Here is a 25,623-nt window from a genome sequence, read left to right on the forward strand (position 1 = left end):
TATCCAGTTATGAACACGCATTAAGACTCCTAATAAGTTAATGTGCATACGGTTGGAAAATCTTTATCGTTTAATAGTATTTCTATAATTGTTACGTGGGAAATAACAGATTCTCTAAGAGATTTTCCCCCACAGGTTTCGTCCCTGAATCACCAGTAATCAACCTTGTATCATTCATTACTTGTTTCTACTAAAAACTAGCACTTTCAAAGTTGATTAAGAGGACGATGTAGCCGTATTCGTCCATCAGCTTGTCAGCCAATTTAATAAACTATCCCACCACTTGGTGAGCTAATCTGTGGCCTTTGTAGTTTTCGCTTACTGCAAAACATAATCTATACTTTGTGGGATTCAGATAAGCCAATGAATGGTTTCAACTCTCTACAAAAATTGCTGGAGTTTATCTGTTGGAAGAAGCAGAATTCAAGAACCCAGAAAAGGGAAGGGGAGGGGTGGGTGGGAAAGCCAGGACCACACATAGAAAGCCCAGTCCCAGCCATCATTATCACTGCAACATCATTATTTACCGAAAATCTTACCAATAGGAGCTGCTGGAAGTAATTATAAATTATAGGCACCTCCAAGTGTATTTACAGGAAAATTAACACATTAGGAGTGCTAAACTTCTCGACTTCTAGAGCTTACTATCCATGAGTTGCTCCATTTCTTCAGACTACAGGAAAAGATACACTTAGAGGGGAGGAATCTTGGTATACCAAGAGTTGAAGGAGAAGAAGCTCTCTTTCAGAGTCCGATTTAGGGGCCCATACTCTGAATCTGTGCCAATAATCCCCAGCAGAAGTTTGTCTGAAAGGATTTATATCCAAAAGCATCCATGATATTTTATTCTATGAAATCTGATTCCAAGAGTCAGGCTCTGAGAGGTTCCTAAATCTGATCAACTAGTTACTTGTCACCTTTATTTTCAAGAGCTATTACCAGACAAAGGCCAAGTTGAAATGGTAGCCACGGAAGGAGTCATTGTCATGTGACTCTGGCACAGCTACCTGCTCAAGTAATGGTCAGAGATGCTCCCCGACGCTTGCCCCGCTTTGGAGGACAGACAACCCAAACTGAAGGGTACCCACCCATCTGCTCTCTGCATGAACGGGAGGTAGGGGGCAGGGCCAGGGAGAGAAGTTCTAGAGGTACTGATAAAAACACGTCTCATGTGGTACTTCTGTCACCCCACCACAAATTAATTTAGATTAGTTTTTCCCAAAGTGTGTTTCTCTTTTTTAATGTTTACTTACTTATTTTGAGGGAGAGCGAGACAGCACATGCACACGAGCTGGGGAGGGGCAGAGAGAGAGGAGAAAGAGAATCCCAAGCTGGTTCTGTGCTGTGAGCACAGAGCCTGATGCAGGGCTTGATCCAATGAACTGTGAGATCATGACCTGAGCCAGAATCAAGAATCTGACACCCAACCCCCACCGAGCCACCCAGGCGCCCCCCACAAAGTGTATTCCTAAAAAACCTGATTCCTGGGAGAGAATGTGGAGATTTAATGGAAGAGTTTCCATGAGTCATATACATTTGGGAAATGCTGAAAATAGAAATTCCTGTCGAAGAGTCACAGTGTGCGTTAGTGAGCATTTTGAAGGCTGTCAAGAACCCTATTTAATTTAACTTTCCAAAAGGAAGTGGTCACAGGATTGATTTTCTCACAACACCTACCATCACAGGCAATATAGGAAGTATAATGCATAAGCCGGTCCGGGAGCCTAATTGCTGAGGCTTGAATCCCTACTCTACCTAATTGCCAGCACTGTGACCCTGGTCAAGGTAGTAGCCTCCATTCAACTCAGTTTTCTTATCTGTAAAATGGGCCTCATGGCAGAATCTACCTGAAAGGCTCTTGTGGAGATTAAGGGAGTCAATGTGAGTAATGTTCCAAAAGTTTTAATTGATGTTTGTAAGGTACAGCTCTTTTATTTGTTTGTTTCAAGAACCAGTAACCATGTGGGAAGGTCCAAAAAGAGACTTATTTTTCCTTTCAGCAACATGTTGTGCAAGACTTCCACAGAAAGATTTTGATAGGTTTATTCAGACCAGTCCTATTATCACTGAATACCAGGGGCATATAACGTGGACCAGAAGGAGCACTGAACTAAGAGCAAGGGGATGGAGAGCCCACGTTTGGCTTCCACGAAGAACAGTTGACCTCGGGCAAGTCCCTGAGCCTCACTGCACCTCAGTTGTCACACAAGAGAATGAGGGTTGGACTAGATGGGTAGTTTCACAATTCATCCACTCACAATGTGAGTTAAGGAAGGTTTCTAAATCTACACACACACACACACACACACACACACACACACACACTTATGTACACCCTGTCCACAAGGTTGTTAGATACTGTAAAGAAGGATCACACCCTCTTCATTTAAAAAACCTACAGCAAAGGGGCACCTGGGTGGCTCAGTCGGTTAAGCGTCCGACTTCGGCTCAGGTCATGATCTCGCGGTCCGTGAGTTCGAGCCCCGCATTGGGCTCTGGGCTGACAGCTCAGAGCCTGGAGCCTGCTTCGGATTCTGTGTCTCCCTCTCTCTCTGCCCCTCCCCCTGCTCACGGTCTCTGTCTCTCAATAAATAAATGTAAAAAATTAATTAATTAATTAGAAAACATCCTCTAGCCATATGAAAAAATTGAGCAAAAGGCTTTTTGCTTCGACTTGACATTTGCCCACAATGTTGCCAACAGATCCCAACAAGAAATTATCGATCCTTAGAAACATGTCCATCACAGGGGCGCCTGGGTGGCTCAGTTCGTTGAGCGTCCAACTTTGGCTCAGGTCATGATCTCACAGCTCATGAGTTCGAGCTCTGCATAGGGCTCTGTGCCAACAGCTCAGAGCTTGGAGCCTGCTTCACATTCTGTGTCTCCCTCTCTCTCTACCCCTTTCCTGCTTGCACTGTCTCTCTCTCTCTGTCAAAAATAAACATTAAAACAATTTTTTTTGAGTTTATTTATTTTTGACAGAGAGACACAGAGAGAGAGATGGAGCATGAGTAGGGGAGGTGCAGAGAGAGGGAGACACAGAATCCGAAGCAGGCTCCAGGCTCTGAGCTGTCAGCACAGAGCCTGATGCGGGGCTCGAACTCACAGACTGTGAGATGATGACCTGAGCCAAAGTCGGACGCTCAACCGACTGAGCCACCCAGGCACCCCAAACATTAAAACAATTAAAAAAAAAAATCTACAGCAGCTGTATACCTACTGTTGAATGAATGCCTATTTAACAGTAATCAACCCATTATCCCATCATTCAAAAAATTTCAAGACCCCCATGACATAAGACATTATGCTAAGTACAATTAATTTACATATTTCTGGAAAGCTAACAGTTCTACCTATAAAGAGCTTTGCAATTTAATTTGTGACGTATCAAATGATGACTCATTGTTGCAGTTTCTTTTTACAGCCTTTCAGTTTGTATCCCATAACTGAGGTGAGTTTCATGGTATTATGTTACACAGCAGGTCAGTGCTCGTTTTTTACATTATCATACAAAGGCTCTATGTTGTTGTAAAAAGGATTGTATAAAGGTATTCAGGAGCTATGATAGAAGAGATGGCAGAATCAATACATTACGATTAAAGCAAGTATGCTCTAATCAGTTTTATGTAAAATTTTAGATTAATAAAGAACATTTATTAGATGAAAACTTCTTAACAAGTGGGGAGAAACAGGCACGTTTTGGAGCTGATTTTAAATACAGATGATCAATTTCCTTTTGTGAGAAGAAATCATTTACGATTTTTCCTTCAAATATACAGTTGTGTATAGCCTCATTCAGTCTCAAAAAAAAAAAAAAAAAATGACCAAGAGCACGGATCTCCATAAACAACGCAGGCGTAAACAAACATCTTCTATAATTACTAGTCAGATTTCAGTTCTTTCTTTGCACTGACAAAAGCATGCTATGCCATGGATGTGATCTCTAAAATCATAATGCTCTGAAACACCCACCCGACTTCACCATAACCTATTTGATCCAGGCTGCTCTGAGACGGGGAATGTGAATACATGTGAATACGGTGCTTGCTGAATACACTCTGAGTATTGCATCTTTGTGAAAAGTGTGCAGGAACTCTTGTGGATCAATTACCAGATTTTTAAAATCTCAACATAATCGTGCACTTTCATCATTTCTCTTGGGGGCTGCTTCAGCTCCTCCTCTGTTGGCATCGCCTTATCAGTAATGGAACGTAGGAAACTTCTCAAGGACAACAGTGGTAGACGAGGGCCCACAAAAACGGCATGCATGATGCGACCAGGCAGGGGATTCGCAAGGAGGTCTTTGGTTTGCAGAAAGTTTAATTTTAATAGGTCTAAGAAAATAGGAAAGCCCTCCATCCTTGCTCTGCTATATACTGTTTGTATTGCAAATGATTCTTGAGATTGCAGGTGTCTGCCTGAGGGCAGGTCACGGAAAGTCAGTGAAAACCAGGGCAACCCCAGCAACAGAAATTAACCCGCAGATCAGACAGGCAAATATGTATTTTAGAGAGCATTAATCCCACTGCAGCAATCAAACTGGACTTCACAAAATGAACAGAGACTCCGAACAACAAAAGCAACCAACAGCATCTATTCCAACATTGCAAATTTCTTAGATATTACAGATGTCACCCAACAGTGAGTGCATTTGCTTCCCATATGTGAACAAAACTAAGGCATCACAAGATCCATCTGAATGGAATGTTAACCTTCACTTTAAATTTTTTTTTTTTTTCTTTTCCTAGCTGACGACACAATTTTGGTATTATCACAACGGAGCTTCTGGCTGGAAAAAATTAAATTAATGGATGGATTAAAAAAAGCTTAGAAACTTAAAAAAAAAATAAACAACTCTCAAATATCTATACTTGATGGTGTCAAGAGCCAAGATGAATGTGTTTCAATTGCAACTTCCAAACTAAACTCACAAATTACTACCATTATGCTAAGTGTTAGCTACCCCACTGTGCAGTTTTGCTTTGTGAGTTTTTACCTTCCTCTGTGAACACTTTTAGCCACTGATCGCACAGCCTTTCAATGTTTTCTGCCTTTTCCTTTAAATAAACTGGCTGTGGCTCCCTCCATCTGGTTCCCCTTCCGTCAGCAACCCTGCACCTGTTCACACCTCCTCTCCTGTTGGATTCCACTGAACATTTCCTCCGCTGCCAGGGCTATTCTGGCACTCGCAACCTTTCTGTCATTCAATCCATCTGTCAGAAGTGAACTTTGTTTACCGCAAGCTTCTGCTTTCTTCTTCAAGGAGCAGAGCCCCTCAAGGTCATTGTCAGATGAACTGTCGGCACGGATCTAAGTCCTCTCCTGCTAACCAGCGGAAGATGAAGTTCTGTTGTGTAGTGCACTTGTGAAAATTACTTTTGGGTTCGGGAAGACAATAATTTGGAGTCAAAGTAGTAAGACGTGGTATTTTAATGATCATTTGTAAAACCAGACAGCTGATATGTATTTCCCTCATGTGTGTCTGCACTTATTATATCAAGTATGAACTACATGTATAAGAAGCAAAATAAAAGTTTTAAAGTGAAATCAAAATACCATAAACAAGTTTACACTATGCAAAAATTGCTTCGTACTATACAGCATTAACTTGAGGAATAAATATTTTCACTAATGAATTAGCCAAGGGAAAGAGTATTCCAATTAAGAAATTTTACACTGAAATGCTTACAATGTACAAATATGTACCATTTCAATTATAAGCTATATATTAACACACAGCTCCATTACTGCTTTGAGAAACTGAACCCAGGATATACAAATCAAGTGTATTTTAAATTCCATCATTTAAAAAAGGAACAATTCGGCTTCAATAATATTCAAATAAATATATGTTGCCCAACAAACACACCATCTATCTAAAGAAATGTAAGTTGTACCAATAGGCCAGTTCTGTGAAAAAAATTTAACTCATCAAAATTAGGTGAAAATTATACTCTCAACTGAATTTATTCTGTCATCCATCCACAGCTAGCGAGTAATTGCCCTCCTTTCATAAATCGGACATGAAATCACTTGATGCTGAATTCCTTACCGGTATTTTAGGCAACTGTATTCTTTAGGAAAAAGACAGACCAAAGACTCGATTCAATTTTCTTAGAAGAAAAAGGGAGATCACTTTTTTTTTTTTTTTTTTTTAGGAGGAAGTAGATGGCACAAATTTTAGCCAAAGCACTGTTACAAACGTGAAGCTAACTGTAAACCTGGATGGTACTTCGTTCATAAGCTGCTTTTACATTTGGAAGAATTATCCCAAGACTTAATCCTATTGTACAGGCTTTTATTAAGTACCATTAATCAAGTCAGGAAAATTTTCTGACTCCTTTTCAGAAAAGATAAAAATTGAGGCTTTTGCCATTGACATAAAATTGCAAGCAGGTTTTATTAATAAAAGCAGTCTAAAAACAAGTAATTTAAAATATGAATCTTAAGGGTTTGATTGATTAAATATTTACAATTTACAAAAAAAGACTTTCTCAGAACAATTCTTCAGATGTATTAAGGAAAACTGTTGTGATGCTAAATATAAAAGCCAAAACAAAACCCGACAGAGACAGCTTCAAATCCGAGGGCTGAGAACATTCTTTTTTAGCTCGAATTTCAATTTTATTACGAATCTCCAAAGTGCCCTATGTCCTATAAATCACTCTGATCTAACATATATTATGTAATTTAATATGTGGATTTTTGGACGCAAAATGTGGATTCTTTGAGGTGCTTCCTTCTTTCAATTCCCCCAAAACGTGATTTCTAAATAATTTTCGTGTGGAGGAAATTTCAGAACTAGCGTCTAATTCACCCGGCAGGTTTGTCTGCTCTTTTTCTGGGCATTTTTTTTTTTTTTTTTCCCTGGAGCGTGATCTGTGCTTGAGGGTAGTTCGGTTACCTGGATGCCTGCTTCTGAATAGCACGGAAAGAGTCCCGGTAATTTGATCACTTCCATGGGCTGCTTTGCTATATACAAGAAAGAGGTGTGAGCAGAATGCCAGTTTCACAGGGATGCTTAAATCACCGTGAAGGAACGCTTCATTCTTAGCTGACTGCGTTTCAGAAACACACTCGTAGGCTGGTTTCGGAAAATGTATATGGTAAGAATGTAAACAAATGAAAAACCACTCAGTCTCACATCACTTATGCTCACGCACAGATGCGGGAATGTGCACACGCGCACACACTTCTCCCCTCCAGAAGCACGTAAGAAAAAGGAAAGGGAAAGAATATCTCGATTACTTTTCCAAAGGGACTCATGGAAGGAATTCAGAGAATACTGTTAACATTCATCTGCCTAATGTGTACTAGGCTTATTTTATGTTTTAAACGGAAAAGCTGGGAGAAAGTTGGAGATAGTTTGATACCAACACCTGAAACACACATTTTACAGGAAAAATCGAGCGGCACTGAGGCAGGGCTGTGCCAGGGCGCAGGAGACAGCAGTGGAGCAGCTTCTAAGGGCCCTGCTAGGTAAAGGCAGAGAGCTGATGTCATCCGCATTCTCTGATAGGAGTTTTCCTCAAACAGCATGTGGACGTAGGACGGAAGGTAAAAATATTTCAACTCCGTAACAGAGAACTTGACCTTCCTTAATTTATCTACATTCTGAATGAGACTAACAGTTCTGCTTTTCTAAGAACTGAACATGATGAAAACACAATGAGTTTTCCTCTGGTGTATTGATTTTTCTGCCCATCTATTCACGGAGTCTTTTAAAAACAGAGGCTATTCCTTCTTCCGCCCCCTTCCTCAGTTACCTTAAGGCAAGACCTTCTCTTGGATGTGAAAATATCTGCAGGACCGCAGGACAAAGAACTGAGACATTTTCATAGAGTCGATCAAGGGGGAAGAGGCAGATCTGCGAGATTCTGTTCAGAGTGAGGAGAGACTAAATGTCAACTTTAAATCTGCCACAATCATTTACTAATGTGCTGCTGTATCAAATAAGTCTAATTTTTTGACAGGACCAAATTAGATTTATTGCAGAAACTGCTGCATAAATAGCATATGGCTATGTTATACCACCTATTTCAAATCCTGGTAACGTTTCCCCCTCCCCCTCCAAAATGAATAAATTGAGCCAAGCTACAAAGCTTCTGCAAAAAGAGAGAGAGAGAGAGAGAGAGAGAGAGAGAGAGAGAGAGAAATATACTAGTTCAAAAACAGATGTAGGAGATCTGCATTTCTTTGTTAAAGTAATAGTTTTAACCTGAAGGTCCCAACTCTAGATTTTGAAAAGAAAGGATTCCTTAATAAGTTATTGAATTTAATAGATCGTTTTCACCTTCCTTTCTTTCAGAAAGACTTAATCTTACTTTTGTTTTAAGGATTGGGGCTCGGATTTATGCCCAACATGTTGACGTTCAACCCGCAGTTACAGGGGAAAGAAAAGAAGGCGAGCTGCTCTGAATCGAGAACGGTATGAATCAGGTCATGAGAAATCACCAAGCACAAACGCACGCATCGTATGTTGGTTTGGGTTTTCATTTGTTAGAGACCTGGGTGGTAGAAATCACAGCAAAGAGTCTCCTCTGATTGTAAGTACAGCCTTGATCCCGGAAACTCTCTGATGCATAAAATACATAAAGTGATCATTCCACGTTGCCACCCTGGACACATCAGGACGGCGGAAGGGCACAGGCGGCGAAAACCAAGGTTGCGTGGAGGCCGGGACTGCAGCCCCCCACCGCAAATTTCGAGATGGCCCAGTCTTCCCTTCTCAGTCCCTACCCCGAGAACCCACCCCCGCCCCCAACTGTGCTACCGTTCCACTCCATTTTTCTTCTCGAACAAAAGTTCCTGCTCTTCCGTGGATGGGAAAGACATTGCAAGGTCTTATCTCAGACCAATGGGCACACCACTGCAGACATCATGGCACTCGGCTACCCCGCAGACTCCCTCTCTGTGGTCAGTCTTCCCAGCTGCCCTATCTGTTACTGTCTGATTAGTTCTGCTAAGGAGCCCCTCCCCTGCCAGCTTTCGGCGCCATCTGTTCGACACAAGATGGCTGTTGCCCAGGAACCTAACACTGCCCTCCTACCTGGCACCCGGCTACCGTCCTTACCCCAAAGTGCTAACACAGGTTCTCACTGCTGGCAGAGTCAGGCTTTCATTACTACTACTTTGACAAGTGCAGGGTTGTTTGTAATTTCTCTTTTATCCTGATTTTGATTGTACAACCACCTCCCACTGATTCAGTTTGCTTCAGTTTTGTTGCTCACAGATTTTACTCTCCACATTAATCTCCCTCTGGCATGTTACTGCATCTGTTCCCTTTTTTATTATTAATTTTCAAATTCCCACCATTTTTGACAAAAAGGAGGTAATCTACACTCTGTTTCTGCCCATTTCATTTTCTTTAATTTGGAAGATAAGTATGAGAGCGTGCCAAAGAAGTTAATTCTCCGTTAACAGTTTATTTTCTGGCATCCCTAAGCCTTTGTATATGAAAAACAGATAGGAATAAATGTTGACTGAATCACAACAACGTCGCAACCGTTCCCGAAGTTAATGAAAAGCAAACATAGGAAACAGCGTCTCAAAAGTTTATTAGTTACGTGAGTTGTCTCATGCTGTCATTCTTTCTTCCACTTTGAACAGATAACCCTTTGTGCAAATCAGTCTGAGCACAAGATCTGAATCGGGGCTCCTCTACGGTTCCGAAATGGGCTCTGTTTCCACCGTGCATGCATTCTATCGTTCCTTAATGTAATCATCATCTTTCCTCAGCCAAACACTGTGGACCTATGCAATAGCGACAGATCCTGAATCAATGCTTTATTTCAGAAACAGGTTCAGAATCCAGGACTGCCATCATCAGTGCAGTAAGGACAGAGCTTAAAGATATCCAACTTTGCAGGGGCCACTTTCATTATTCCTTGTTTGACAAACAGTTGCTGTCGGGAGTGGCAAGGTGGTTCTCCTCCAAAGACAAAGAGAGCCATTGAGGAGTGAGCACACGGGAAGTCGTATATTTAACAATACTTTCTCTCGGTGTCCCTGACTTGTCACCACCACCGCCTTGCCATAAAAGGACTTGCCTAATCTGACCTTGCCTCAATGGCCCTGAAGTTTTCTAGACTGAGCAACGCGTTGTGCCTGCTAACGAATTTATTTTACACGAGTTCGCATCGGTGGCGTCATCCCTGAGCAGATGAGTGACGCCTCAAGATTTACAGAGCCCTGATTGCGTCTCAGTGATATTCATGCTCACATTTATCCTCCTAAAATTACAGTTAAGATCTGTAGTAAATAAAGTACGGTGGGAGACTTCTTCCCAAGGGGACAGGAGATCCTCAGAAACAGAACCAGCGCTAGTGTGAAAGTCAAGCTCTGCCCAGGCTGGTGAACCACACTTCAGACTAGCTGCTGGGAAACCAACCTTGAACCTGCTAAAACCCACTCTTAATGCCTCATCTTGAACACCCCGCCCCCACCTCCACCCTTTGCATATATCCCAATAGTGACCTGTTAACTTTGTTTGATATCCTTCTTTTGTTGGTATAGTTATATTTAGAATAATTACACTCTTGACACAGGCTGGATTCTTTTGGTAAATCTGGCTGGAAATAGGCTTCTTGGGGGGGGGGGGGGTAGACACAATACAGGTGTTGGAGGGATATGTGACCAGACACTGGTGCCCTCCCTAAGGAATCCCTTCATACTCTGCCTGGCTCTCTGCCCTCCCTCAGGTGACTGGGGCCCGCTGTGGAGAGGTCACCCAGAGCCAAGGTGGAACAGTGTTCCCCTCAGCTGGATACCAGCTTTACACACTGCTTCCAAATGCTTTCTGACCCATTTGGTGTCCGCTCTGAGCTCCTGAACTCAGGGAGCTACACTGTCTGCTAAGCCGATCTAACAGAGTAGTAGCTTAATAAAAACATGTTTAACTTGCACTGGGCCCTGGTCCCTGGTGAGACATGGCCCCAGGTGGGCACTGAGTGAAACTGGATATTCCTCAGACCTCTTCCTTTCTCAGGATCCTAAAAATGAGCTTTGATTTCAACATTTCACATCAATGAATCACAATATAATCTACTCGTGGGTATCAGGAAAACATTAAATAACAAGTAAGTAATGCCTGGTAATTCGTCTAGGCAACACTTCCAATTAGGAAGAGGTGTTTAAGAAGAAATTAGACGTCAAGTTACATTGTTTTAATTTACCTTAAATGAATATTGGAGATCAGAGCTCTCTTTTAGAAAAATATTCCTATTTAGAGGTACTGAAACCACCGTATTTTGTTTTAGCCTGTTTCTCCCCGCACCCCCCCCTCCTATTTTCACTGAACTTGATGTTCATTGTTGTTGAGTCAGGCAAGTGCTGTGGGCAGTCCTTTCTCTGTTTCCTCTGGGCTTCTCCAGAAAATGAGTTGGCTGCCACCACCACCATGCTCCAGGCTGTGGGCCTGTGTGGCAGGGGAGAAGAAGAGACATCCCCAGCGTCGATTTTCATTGCACACACATTCGGGCTTCACGGAGCCGAGACGAGCGAGCCAGGGAAACTGAAGCAGAACCCGCAGACACACGTTCTCTGGCAGCGTCTGACTCCAACCTCTCCCGCCCCGGGGCTGCCCCGAGACCCCGGTTCTTAGTCCATCAAACAGGTGGAGAGAGGGGGCTCAGGCAACATGGTGTCCACCAGGGCAAAATGAAACGCCTTTGCTTTCCTGGCTCTCTGACAGCCTGTTCTCTCGGGTACCAGGTGGGGGAAGGGAAAGAGGATGCAATTTAAAACAGTCCCAAGGCCATCTATTTCAAGACTTGAGGATGTTGGTTGCACATATATCCATTTAAAAGTATTTTTGACACGTTCTCTGCTTAATTTATTCATGAAAGGAGCACAAGAAAAAAAAATAAGCTTAACTTTTAAATGGAAACTGGAGGCTAAAAATTCTTCAATAAAACTCAGGAGGGGAAAAAAAACCCAAAAAACTGAAGTTCACTGAGCAAGACGGCACGTCAATATTCTAGACTCTCCTTTGCAAATGAGGAGAGGTTGGGAGTTTGGTTTGTTGGCCTGAACCCGTCTGTCACCTGAAAATGAGAACAGTTCCTTCTTAATTTCCCCTAACAATAAAGAACAGAGGCAAAGTTATTCAACGTTTACGGACAATTTGCTCCCCTGAGCCAGAGGCCAAACGTGGTTCATGAGACCCGCCTCTTGGCCTATGAACTGAGGTTCCGCAACCCAAAGGGCATTTCTACTTAGCTTTGAAATACGTCTTCGCACTTATTTGTGAACAGGAGCCTCAGAGCACAGGCTCTGGAGTCTGACGGGCCTGGTTCGAAGCCTGCCTCTTCCACTCGGGCCCCTTCCTTCCTACCCGGCTGCAGGATTTCATGCCTCAGCTTCCTCCGGCTTCCTCTAAGGTCTGAGAAGGCAGAGTGTGCAAGCTTCTTGTGTGAAAGCTTTTTGCTTTTTTAATTTTTGAAAATGTGTATTTATTTTTGAGAGAGAGAGTGTGAGTAGGGAAAGGGTAGAGAGAGACACACACACACACACAGAATCCAAAGTAGGCTCCAGGCTCTGAGCTGTCAGCACAGAGCCCGACACGGGGCTTGAACTCACAAATGTGAGATCATGACCTGAGTGGAAGTCAGATGCTTAACTGGCTGAGCCATCCAGGTGCCCTGAAAGGTGTTTTTTGTTTTTTGTTTTTTGTTTTTTTAATTTTTCTTTGCAAAGCACTGGTTTTATAAAATGGACTAAAAATGAATTACTGCAAAATTAAAAAAAAATTTAAACATACAAAAAAATAAAGGTCACTGATCATGCACTTGGATAACTGGATAATGTGGCAATTTAAAGTAAAAGTTTGCGGGGTGCGTGGGTGGCCCGGTTGGTGAAGTGTCTGACTCTTGGTTTCAGTTCACGTTGTGGTCTCACAGTAAGTGAGTTTGAGCCCCACGTCAGGCAGAGCCTGCTTGGGATCCTCTCTCTCCCTCTGCCTCTGCCTCTCCCCTGCTCGTGCTCTCTCTCTCTCTCAAAATAAATAAATAAACTTAAACAAACTAAAAGTTTCCAAACACTCCATTTCTGTATTTATTGCAGACTCGTAATTTACAGGCCACACTTCATGCCGCAAGGCTGTCAGGAGTCAGGCACAGCGCCTGGTTAGTGCTAGATGCTCATTTATGCATCCTTTACATCTCTCTTTTTGTATTCTGAGAGTTCTCCACTTAAAACCACAGAGCAACCCTGCACAGAACTCCTCCCCAGTCAGAGCGCCTCTCCTTGCTCAGTGCAACTCTCCTCCCTTCCTCGGGCACTTCTGCTGAGACTGCCAGGCCCCCAGCACCCAAAAGGGTGTGTGTGCACATGACCCGTGTGCATCCAAGGAGTGGCTGTGCAACTGGAAGAGGACAAGCCAGGATGCCCCAGTCTTACAGTCTGCCATCAAGGGCATGCCGTCCACCTCCAGTTCAGACTGAAGGACGTGGCTCCATGGTGTGGAAGAACCTGAAAGGAGGAGGCAACATTCAGAAAGAGGTCCAGCCCTGTGATTGGCAGGGAAGGACAGCAGACTGGTGTGACCCCCGAGTCCCTGCTCCAAGAAAGCCCGAGGCCAGCTGCGTCCGGATTTTACGATTTTACGTGGGCTGATTATCAGACTAATCAATTCCCTCTTTCTGGGAATTACCTCAACCAGAGTCCTGACATTCGACAAGCATTTGCAATAATTATTATGTGGAAGGAAGCTAAATGCTCTCCAACGTTCTGGAAAGGAAGCTTAATCACCTTTCCCCAAGTAACCCGCCCACCGTAACAGGAAAACCTGTTGTACCCTTTCTCAATTTCAAAAAGATACAGATACTACATTTCACGTTAATATCTCTCCAGGTCATAGGTCAGATCTTCCCCCTTTGGGTCTGGAAAGGAGGGAAGAGCAGAATACCCATTTTATGGGCATCACGGAGCTTCCTGCTCTGAGAAAGTCTTTGAAGTATGTATCACTGAAAACATCATTTATATAAAAGAGGAAATAAACATTTGAAAGGTAGCCCTGCTGAGATAAGCTTCAGCCTGCACGTTTGATGGCAGGTTGGTCTCCCTTGTGTTTTGCATGTAGAGCCACTCAAGTTCTAAATTCTCTGGAAAGTAAACAGAAGGCTTCCTGCAGTAATTCCCCTCCAGATCGGATCTGAGAAAACGATGCAGGATTCAAAAGAATATGCTTCAATACAGGTACAGTAGGGATGGAGAAGCGTGTAACAACAATCATATAAACGTTCTGAAATGGGTTGTTTTAACACATTGTATCATAAAGTAATCTACCCGCATGGATGTAAATGATAGTCTTGCAAGAGGGATTGAAATCCAGGAGCTCTGTAAAAATGTTTGGACATGTCGAAAGCAAATATGTGAAGGAATTTCCACTTTTTTTATAAAGGCCCCTCCTTCCTCTTGGGTAAAAATGAAGTGAAGAAAGTGAAGGAGAATGAGAGTTGTATTATAACATGTTAAGTGACTAAGGCAAAATAATGACCTGAAAACACTGTTTCCTACGAAAAACCCAAGCCAAGATTAAAACACACTGACATGTATTTATATCAGTGTACAAGGGAGCAGCTAACACTTATTTCTAGCATAAATTTACACCGCTGATTTCTTCAGTTGTATTTTCGGGGACAACTGCATGAATCCTTTTCCTGGTAATCTACACAGAAATACAGCGGGATGGATAATGGCACAAGGCGTGCCAGGCAAGCTGCTGGGGTTGAAAACCTGCTTCTGTAACATGTCAGCTGTGTGACCTTAGATGAATCATTTTACTTCTCTGCACCCTGCCTACCTCAGCTGTAAAACAGCCTGTACCTTATACAGCTGTAACGGGGGAGGTACCAAATTAAAGCTCTGAGCTCAGATCCTGGAACACAGAAGGGGTTCGGTAAGTGATGGCCACTGCCGCTAGCCACTACCCCTATTCTTATTTTTGAAAGAGCCACCACATGTAGCATGGTTCCAGGTAGATCTTAAGATGGATATATTCTTCATCTCAGAGACTGATACTCTTAGATATTTAAACAACAAGTTGTGTGTATTTAACTCACTCTCGTATATACAGGTGCACCCCTACCCAGAATGCCCATCGTTCCCATTTTCCTGCTTCCAAAATGCTGCTGAGCTCGTAAGACGCTGTCCAGTTCTCTGTCCCTGTAATACTTTATCTGGAATCTCCCCTCTGGATCTTTTCATTTATCTCACCAACTCTGTGTATTTTCTTTTCTTCCCTAGCAGCCTGTAAGTTTCTGAGGGCCAGCATCTGAAGCTATTTTATATTTCTGCCTCCTAACATCCCTGGCACAGTGTCTTGTGATAGGATATGCTTCACGTGGAATGAGCAAATAAATGAGCAGATATTTTAAGATGTGTTTGAAAGTTTGTTATGGAAAAGGAAGAAGTCATTTGAATAAGACTAGTAATAAAGACATAACTGGAAGAAGGAAGCCTCGCTTTTGTTTTCATGTATGTTAGGCTATATACACTTATTGATCATGTTTATTAGGCACTGCTTTCAGGGGCCACCTCTCAATCACAAAAAATGCTAATTTGGAAGTGTGTGTGTGTGTTTAAGAGGGAAAGAGAGAGAGAGGTTTTTAAGGGAGCATATTTAGGTGAGAGCCGTGGTATACTTTATCAACCCTACTTGAATTGTCAGAATGTCTATCATTTGATCCTGCTATAAACATGTATGTTCATACAAAGTTAAAAATGAAAACAAAAAGCTATTTCCATCTTATCTCCATCTTACATTTTTACCCTGATATAGTTTAGTGTATCAATGTACTGAATTATATTAATATATCAATATATTAATATAATAATTATGTTCAGCATATCAATATACTATATCTGTATTAATACTGTTGAAAGAACAGTCATAAACTTGCAAAACACTGGCCGTCCCCGTAATGACTTACTAAGCTCTAACTCTTCGCAAAGGGCTGAGCCAGGTGCTTGGAGAAATTGAACATTAATAAGACCTCCCACCCTCATTCCAGAAGGGAAGAAAAGCAAGTACTTAAAAGCCTTCAGAGTATTAATTCATTTTTTTCGGATTTTCACTGTCCCTGTCCCTGTTTGGAGGGATTCACTCAGGGGCAGAGCCTTCAGCTCTGAGTGGAAGGAAGATTCAGAGGGAAATGTGCTCCCCTGTGGCAGGGCCATCTGGGAGGGTGACAGTGGAAAACTCAGGACTTTGGACAGACCTGGAAAGGAAGGTAAGATTACAATAGGGCTAGAGAAGGTCACAGGGGTATTCTAAGTGTAGGCAACAACAGGGGAAGAAAAGCCCCAAAGTGCAATTTGGCTGTGTCACTGGCACGCAGCAAGGAAAAAAACTGGAGGGGCTGGATACCTGCCCCCACCACCCCCCCCCCCCCGCACTACCCTCAGTGGTCTGAACCCTCTGAAGCAGCGCCACCCAATGGAAGGTTTCGGCAGCAGATGAAAGAGTCAAGGCAGAGCTTAAAAACCTTCAACTGGCAGAGGCTTGAGGAACAGACTGGGAGGATGTTACAGGGGAACGTTTCCGTGGCCCTTGTGAGAGGTCAGCAGAGCCTAAGTTATGATGAATATAAATAAATTGGAGGCATGAAAGACGCTTCGAAGAAATCTTTGAAATTCAAACTAAGGAAAGGTCTTAAACAAAGACTACTCCAAGCAATTTAAATGCCTAATGTCAGGAAATAAGGCACTTCATAATGGGGTGTCTTAAATTACTGTTAGAATCATTGACTGTTGGGGCTAGAAGGAAACTCAAAAATCAGTTTGTAACCTCATTTTATAGGTAAGCAAGCAGGTTCAAAGAATTAAGTAACTTTTCAAAAGTTACAAAGATAGCGAATGCCCCAGGAAAGGATTCCCAAATTCTGCTTTGTGTCCCTTGGACGCCTGGGGAGGGGGCTGCCCTAAGAAAAGCATGTGGCTTTGTTATTCCAGCCTGTGCATCATTCTATATATGTCCTTATTTATTTTGAGAGAGAGAGAGAGAGAGAGAATGAGAATGAGCAGGGGAGGGGCAGAGAGAGAGGGGGACAGAGGGTCAGAAGCAGGCTCTTCCCTGACAGCAACAAGCCCCATGCGGGCTTCAGACTCACAAACCTTGAGATCATGACCTGAGCCGAGGTTGGGCGCATCGACGTCCCCAGGCGCCCCTCTGTTTTGTTTTCTTGTGCCCTGATGTCCCCTTCAGTATCCTTGGCTGGTGGCTCTTTTCCATCCTACTCTACAAGCATGGCCCTCTCGTGCTTTCACCATCTCCTTGGCTACAACTAGTAGCTTTAGTCGAAGCATCCAGCAAAGAGTCTCAGGTCTTGACCTTTTCTTCCTCACACTGGACCTGCACTGCACATCTCCACTCAAGTCCTAAAACACAGTTGTATTATTTTTCTCTGTTACTCCTTTTAAGTTTCCCAGTTGAACTAATGGTATCATCCAGTTAACATGGGAGTCACCTTTAATTCTGGCCTCTCTCATTTGCTACCCCATGCCTCCTGTTTGTTTTGTTTTGTTTTTTTAATGTTTATTTATAGTGGAGACAGAGAGAGACAGCATGAACAGGGGGAGTGCAGAGAGAGAGGGAGACACAGAATCTGAAAGCAGGCTCCAGGCTCTGAGCTGTCAGCACAGAGCTTGACACGGGCTCAAACCCATGAACGTGAGATGAAGACCTGAGCTGAAGTCAGATGTTAACCAACTGAGCCACCCAGGTGCCCCTAACCGAAATGCTTCTTAAAGATGCTATTTTCCTTGTTTCACTGGCAAAGCCATGCCCAGGATTCATTACTAACCCTGGACTTACATTTGAATCCAGGCCCTTGTCAAGCATCTCTTTGTTGGCCAATCTACAATTAACTTCCATTTACCTTCTTTAAGTACATATTTGGGGGCACCTGGGTGGCACAGTTGGTTGAGTGTCCAACTCTTGATTTCGGCTCAGGTCATGATCCCAGGGTCATGGAACCAAGCCCCTGTCAGGTCCGCACTGAGCGTGGAGTGCTTGTTTTGAGATTCTCCCTCTCTCTCTCTCTCTCTCCTCATCTCTCTGCCCCTGTCTCCCACTCTCTCTGTCTCTCTCTAAATTAAAAAAATTAAATAATTTTTAAAAAATAAATAAATACATATTTGAAACCCCTTATAGTCCAAGCTCATCTTGACTTCTTCCTTGAACTGCACAGCCTCCTAACTGAGGGGTTGGTAAATTTTCTCTGTCAAGGGCCAGACGATAAATATTTTAAGGTTTTGAGGACCATACTCAATTCTGCCAGAATAGTCTTAATACATAATGCATAAGGGATAATCATGGCTGTGTCCAGTAAAACTTTAGTTATGGATATATAATTTTTACATGTCACAAAACATTATTTTTCTTTTGTTTTTTTCCCTAACCATTTAAAAATATAAAAACCCTTTTTAGCTCATGGCCCAAAACAGACAACAGGCCATGTTGCAGGCTGTAGTTGCTGACTCTGCCCTCACTGGTCCTCATGTTCCCACATCAGCTCTCCGAGTTTGCTCTCCACATGACTGAGTATGAACACCAACCCAAAGAGTTGACCATGTCGACAGCCTTGCTCAAATACATCAGAGTAACCCAATACTCTCAGAATGGCCCAACTGCAGAATCGATCACAAGGCCTTCCTGTGGTCCCTGTTGTGCCTCTCCTGGCTTATCCCCTGCCAAACATCTAACCTGATTGTAGAGTTTATATCCCTCTCAGCTTCCTGTCTGTACTATATATCCTTCATCCACCTTCTTCTACTTTGAGAACTGCTACTCAAGAACTTATTAATCTCAATAGCTACCAAACATCTCCTCTTCCAGAAGCATTTCACCTTCATCTTCACCTCCAATGTACAACGAGCCGATTCTTCTTCCTATGTGGGCTCCGTGTGGTAGTCTTTATTCCTGTACTTGCCTTTTTTATCACACCTCTGCTATAACTGCATATATAGAGCTGGCTCTGTACTAGAGTGTGAGCAACCTAAGGATAAGAACTGAATCTTATGTTTTTCTCTATGCCCAAGACCAAGTAATGTACTTGAAAGATACTAGGTGTCCAATAAATAGATGGTGGATGAGTAAATGTTGTACTTACCAGCTGGGTACTTCCATAAATGTTCAATTTCTATTTTCCTTTTTTTTTTTTTTTTTTTTAAGTAATCAGTATATCCAACATGGGGCTTGAACCCACAACCCAGAGATCAAGAGTCTCATGCCCAGTGATGGATCCAGCTGGGCACCCCCTCTATTTTCCGTGTTTAAGTCCAAGTGGACAATAAAGGGAAATAGCAAACAAGTGATGGGTTATTTTTGTTTTAGATTGCTCTACGGATTAATATTCTAGTTTATACGTTTCCTTTCCCTAGATCACCTCCATCCTTATCTTGTCATTACTTACAAACATTGTTTTCATATTCTATGTCAAACTTTTGTTTAGACTATGTCATTCGAAATGTTAAAGTTAGGCTAAGTGAAGAGCTACCTGTGTGGGATGTATTTATTTTCCACTGGTCTACATGGGAAAAGAAGACATAATGTTTCTCAGCCACACACTTGAGTATACCGAATCAATCCAGAATGTTGAGGGAAAGCAAATTCTAAGAAGCCCAAAAAAGTGTATCAGAATATTTAGCCCAACAACCACATCCCATTTTTAGAGCAAAAGAGAGATACACATAGTTTCTTTGCTTTTTTAATTGTCCTCTTTAAATTTATGAATGTGGATTTTATAAAACGTGAACGCAGACCTAAATGTAAATGCTTACAAAAGAGTACTGCACTCAGAAATGGGTAATTTTTTTCTGTAAAACTAGTTTTCAATTTCTGTAGACTAGCTGTAAATAAAGCCAACAGAAAAAGCTTTCTATGGAACCAAGCAACACCATTTTCCTCAAGAACAAAGGAATTAGTTACTACGAGTCCATTTTCAGCAGTCGCTGTACCTTAAATATGCTCCTCTTACAAGAAACTGGTCTTGTCAGACAGTACAAATTGATACGGTGCAGGAACACTCCCTACAGGACTTCGACTTCAGAAATTAACTCTCTAAGACAGAATGGCGAAGGGAACAAAACCAGCATTAATATTTATTTACTGAAGCCCAGCCACACTGAGACGTTAAAGGCTGTCCCGTTTCTGTCGTTGGCAGTGCTTAGCACACAATGGTTGTTTCAGAAGAACAACCTATTAACTATCATGACACAGCTAAATTTCGAAACTTCTAAGATTAAATAATCCATAGGAACTATCTTGACATTACATTCTCAGGTCTACAGAACAACACTTTGAACGGGCATGAAAAGAACGCTATTATTCTGTAGGAGTAAGCAGTTTCTTCTCATAAAAAGTGTTTTATCTATTGGGATTTTTCCAGATATCACACATGTATAAATGATTTATTTTCTTTCGTTCTTTTTCTCTCCTCTCTTTCTTCTCTTTCTCTTGCATTGTTTAAAAGCAAAGTTGGCAACCATTTGGAATATTATCATAACAAAATGTTTTTAACAAAGTTTGATTTTAACAGAACTAGAGGCATCTTAACACTAACCCAAAACTTTGGGAGGTTCACCAACCCCTAGAATATTTTTTTCTCCAAATGCAGGCTGTTCAAGTGGTGCTTTTCCTCCATCTGTTATCATACCGTGCTCAGAATTACATTGTCATATTAATGTAAAAGGGATCAGTCCCCTCTCGTAGTTTAAATTCAACATATTACTATGATGAAAGACCAGGGATTTCTAATTTATGAGCCACATCAAAGCTTATAAACTTACATGTGTATTTAGACAAAGTTCTCTGTAAAAACGGAAAAACTGTAAGAACTGAACAAACCTAAATGCGTGATCTGAAAAATGAAAAATCGTACTAGAATTCAAAGTGAGAAGAAACCACTTATATGGATAATATGAAATTTTACAACCTCTATTTGAATTTCTGTGTATATGCATTTGTGTGCGTGCGTGCGTGTGTGTGTGTGGTGTGTGTGTGCGCGTGGTGTGTGTTTTCCACACAGCAAATTATACAGCGCTTGCTACCTAAAATGTCTCATCGTAACCCAGGGCTGAGCTATACGTTCACTAAAGTTTCACAACATTGACAATCACCTCACAGTACCTCATGACAGAGCCATGTAATTTGAGACCACAGTGGTACAGGGCACAGTTATAATAACCGTTTGAACATGAATAGTGTCAATCGATTCCATCTCTAAATTCTATACCTTCTTAGGACTCAGGTTCCTTATTTGTATCAGTTACATCCTAGTTGCATCTGGGATGCCTTCTACTTGGGTCTCTTTCACCACTGACAGTATCTGATTCTTTTCCTAAATATATTTCCTCAGATCTTTCAGTTCAACATTTTTATTAGACACAGAATTAACAGGAGAGGTACTGGTGGTGGTAGGAGGAACATGTCATGTTGCTCATCTTGATAGAGAATCACCTAAATATTTGGCATTGCCGATGAAAAGGTTTTGTAATATATCATAGTTCCCTGCCACACTTTACATTCACATGTCCTGGGTGTTTTGCTTTCACATCTCCACTTCTCTTAATAATGCCTGAAAGCTGTGTGTGAATTGGAATGACTAAGACGAACTCTAAACACTGTTTGGAAGCCGGTGGCAAAAATCAGTGGATGGAATTGGTGCTCTGGCGCGTAATGGGATTAGGGGTACCTGGTGGGTGCAGTTGGTGCTGGGACGCGCTCAGCAGATCTGGTCAGTTTGCAGGCACGCCTCTCTGGCCCCGGCTGCCTTCTGCTGCTCCCGTTCCAAGTGCTGTTTGCTTTCACTGACTTCTAATCTCAATTTCTCTATTTCCTTAGGTAGAGAGGGGGCGGGGGGGAAGCATCCGTATAAACTATGTGCACTTGAATTCAAAATTATGCTCATTTTATTTTCGCCATGAATGTTAATGGGATGAAAAATTATTAGAAAATTTAGGGGCTAGCTTCCATTTATGACAAAGGGAATTAACCCAGCCAAAAAATGCACATGAGTGAGGTTTTTTGGATCGTAGATGAAGTCTAATTTCAGAAATGAAATGATTAAATGAGAGTAGTCAAAATGGATAATCTGCCCTTTCATTCTTAAGGCTTGGTCCCTTTTAAAAAACGTATTAACTTAAAAAAATGTCACCACTTTAAAAATACAACATTTTCATTTGTGAGATTAGAGCAGATACATGCAGTGATTTACTTCAAATAATGTGACTCTGTTCTGAAAGGTATATTTATGGTTCATTTGGATGTTTTGAAAGCCAAACTGAAGGGTAGATTGTTACACCTTTTAAAAAAATGTAGGTGTAAAAAGAAGGCATCAGTATGATGCTCAGCAATTATGTTGGAAAAAAATACCTTTTAGGAAAAAAAATATAGCATGAGAACCTTCAAGCCTTTAGAGTATATGAGATTTCTGACTAAAAACAATATTACACTAAAATTGCATTAAAAGGCAACAAAGCACTCTACAGTTAATAAATATGAACATCTAAAATATATAAAATTTATGATATATAAAAATTTATGATATATAAAAAATTTATGATTCTCTAGTCTCAGGATGAAATTATCCCCATCTTACTGAAACTCAAATATTTTGAAGCAAAAATACCTTATATGGAACACAGTTTTAAATAGTTCACACATTAAAGGATAATGATTTATTTATCATACAACATCTATAAATTAACAAAAAATAAAAGATAGATCTTCAGACTATTAAATCCAGAAAAAAAAATAAAGGGGAAAGTAAAGGGTAGAAACATTTTCAAATTCAACAGAAAGCAAGAAGCATTTTAATTCACAAAAATGCAATCCTCCTTTTGGAAAACAAATCATGTCTAAGTGTTTTGAACTTAGTATTTAAGTACATCTGAATTTCCTCATATCATTACTCAATATGCTCCAACTACATTAATGCATCAGGAAGATAAACTAAATGATTGTTTTTTTTGACATTTATCACATATAAATATCCAGTTTATCACCCATCAAAACTGTACATTACCAGCAACTTAATAAAACAACTTACAAGTTCTCAGATATTGTTTATTTTAAAAACCTATGTAATAATGAACCTATCACTTACATTCAGAGTAGATTTTCTGTATCTTTCAGATTAGAACACTAAATGAAACTGAACCTGGTTTCTTTAAAATTTCAAACTGATAAAGCTATACCAATTTATTTCTAATCCCATAATTTAATATAATTAAGGAAATGAAAAAAACGTGAATGTCTATTAAGTTTTATTTGCCTAACATTTAACAAAATTAACAAAGGCAAACATGTATAGAATCGGAATAATATGTGACTTTAAAACTTCAAAAATTCACTCACTAATTTTGTACACGTGCTACATGCAAGAAACCACACTGAATATTATGGTGGGCTCAGAGAGTTTCCATCTCTAATACTCAGGAGTTAATTCAGAATGGTAAATGAGACATATACATATACAGAAAACTATCAAAATACAAAGCACATAAGAAAACAACAAGTGAGCAGTAGAGAGAATCTGTGCTTCAGTAGGTCAGATTAGGGATATATTAGCATGGGCAAGAAAAGTGGGAAAAGAAGGTAAGGGCACATTAACTCATGGAATGATAGATGAGACCGCATTGTAAGAGTCTTAAATTCTAGACAAATTAAAGCTGTATTTTCTTATAGATAATGGAGAGATATTAATGGTTTTAAAAGGTACTCAATAAGAGAGAAGAAGCTGAGCTTTAAAAACAATGAGAGAAATGTTTATGGTCAATTTAAGATGGCAGAGACTGCGGAAGGAAGACCATGAAGAGACAGTTGCAATATTCCGATATAAGAATAGAGACACTTCAAACATAAGAGAACATGGTGAATATACGGAAATAAAAGGAAAGCTATCATGAGACATCAACGATGACTCCAGAATTATGAATTCTGCCAAAAAATTACAGAAATGGAAAATTTAAAAATCCCCAACTTTCTTAAAAAGAAAAGATGCAACAATTTTTTATAAGCTCGACCACAGCTCTGGCACTTTCCAGCCCTGTGAGCTTGGATGAATCACTCAACTGTTAATCAGATTGTTCAGTCCACAATGGAAGTTATGGCTGCAGCGGCTCTGAATGCTATCATAAAGATTAAAATGAGATGATGACTAGTTAGCAGAGTGTCCAGCACATAGTAAGAGCTGAATAAAAGACAGCTAGTGCTGCTATTGCTGATTTTTTTTTCTCTGTCCTTTCAAGAACAGCACAGTGGTAAGTAGATAAAATGATCTTCCTAAGGATATATGGCTATCACAGAGGACTAAAGAGTTCTGACCTAATTCGATAAAATTTCCCCCAAAAATCTGATGAGAGCTGAATAAAACTTTATTATAATTTCAAAATGCAAAAAGCATTTTTGTTAGATGAAAATTACTGCCTTCTTCTGATTATCTGTGCAGAAAAAGAGCTTATTGGTGCAGATAATCAAAATCAACAAATAGCGTAACCAGCTGGACCAGGGCTCAACACTCACTCCCTGAGTCAGGAAAATCTGCCATGGCACCACTCCAACAGTTAGAAGAGGACTTCTCTTGCCAGAAATGCCATGCTCCCACTGGCAGGATAACCCTTTGCCTCACCCAACTAGGTCAGCGCTGCGTCCTTGGCTGTATACAGTGGTTCAGGGATGAAGGACCAACACAGTCATAGGCCAGTGGTTACGTTACTCCCAAAGCACACTATTAACCTGCAGTGGTCCTACAGTGCAACTTGATGCGGCCATCTCTTGGCCAACTGGGCAAAGACAAGTCCAGATAGCTTTACACTAAAGATAAACAGTAAAACCTTGGATTGCGAGTAATTTGCTCTGTGAGTCTTCCGTAAGATGAGCAATATGTCTAATAAATTTTAACTTGATAACGCGATGCTGAACATCACATGATCACAACTGAGCCAATGGTTTTCTCTCTCTCTCTCTGTAGGATTGTGGGTGATCATCTCCCATGCTCAGATGCTCGGGTCCCTCAGGCCGCGATGTTTGGCAGAAATCAGTGACATTTCAGAATGTTGGAAGGTGACCACAATAGGCACTAGTGTATTTTATTGTCACTTCCAAAGCAACCTAAGGACAGCCCTTTGCTTTTCCATACAAGAGTAAGCTTGAAATGCTTTGCTTCATTCTAGGTCAGGCTGCCTGCAGATAGAGACTGTTTTTTTCTGCTGCCTTATTGCCGGTTACATTAAATACAGTATATGACAAGAGTTTATTAATACTGTACTGTAGTCAAGGTCCATTAGTGATAGTGAAAGTCGTCCTACACAATAACCCTCCTTTCTCTTGTCTCCCTCACACCAGCCACGAAAGTTTTCAAAGGTAAATGGAGGTTAATTTGCTTATTTTTCTTTATTATTTTGTATTATATTACAGTACGGTAATCATTTTTATATGATTTTTTGGGTGGTGGAATGAATCATCTGAGTCTCCATTATTTCCTACGGGGAGAATTTGCTTTGATATAAAAGTGCTTTGGATTACAAGCAGTTTCCAGAACAAATTTTGCTTTCAACCCAAGGGTTTTGCTGTACTTCCAGTAAGGAATGTAACCACCAGAACAACTAAAAAATAGAAAC

At 41.1% G+C, this 25,623-nt stretch overlaps 1 protein-coding gene across 1 annotated transcript in view; it reads right to left on the reverse strand.

The window, feature by feature from the left end:
* Nucleotides 1-25,623, reverse strand: part of SDCCAG8 (SHH signaling and ciliogenesis regulator SDCCAG8) — a 247,243-nt gene that overhangs the window by 104,553 nt on the left and 117,067 nt on the right. Inside the window, 2 exon segments of the mRNA XM_030302262.1 lie at nucleotides 21,703-21,738; nucleotides 21,741-21,839. Coding sequence (XP_030158122.1) covers nucleotides 21,703-21,738; nucleotides 21,741-21,839 — 135 coding nt within the window.

Source organism: Lynx canadensis, chromosome F1 (assembly GCF_007474595.2).
Source record: "Lynx canadensis isolate LIC74 chromosome F1, mLynCan4.pri.v2, whole genome shotgun sequence".
NCBI lineage: Eukaryota > Metazoa > Chordata > Mammalia > Carnivora > Felidae > Lynx > Lynx canadensis.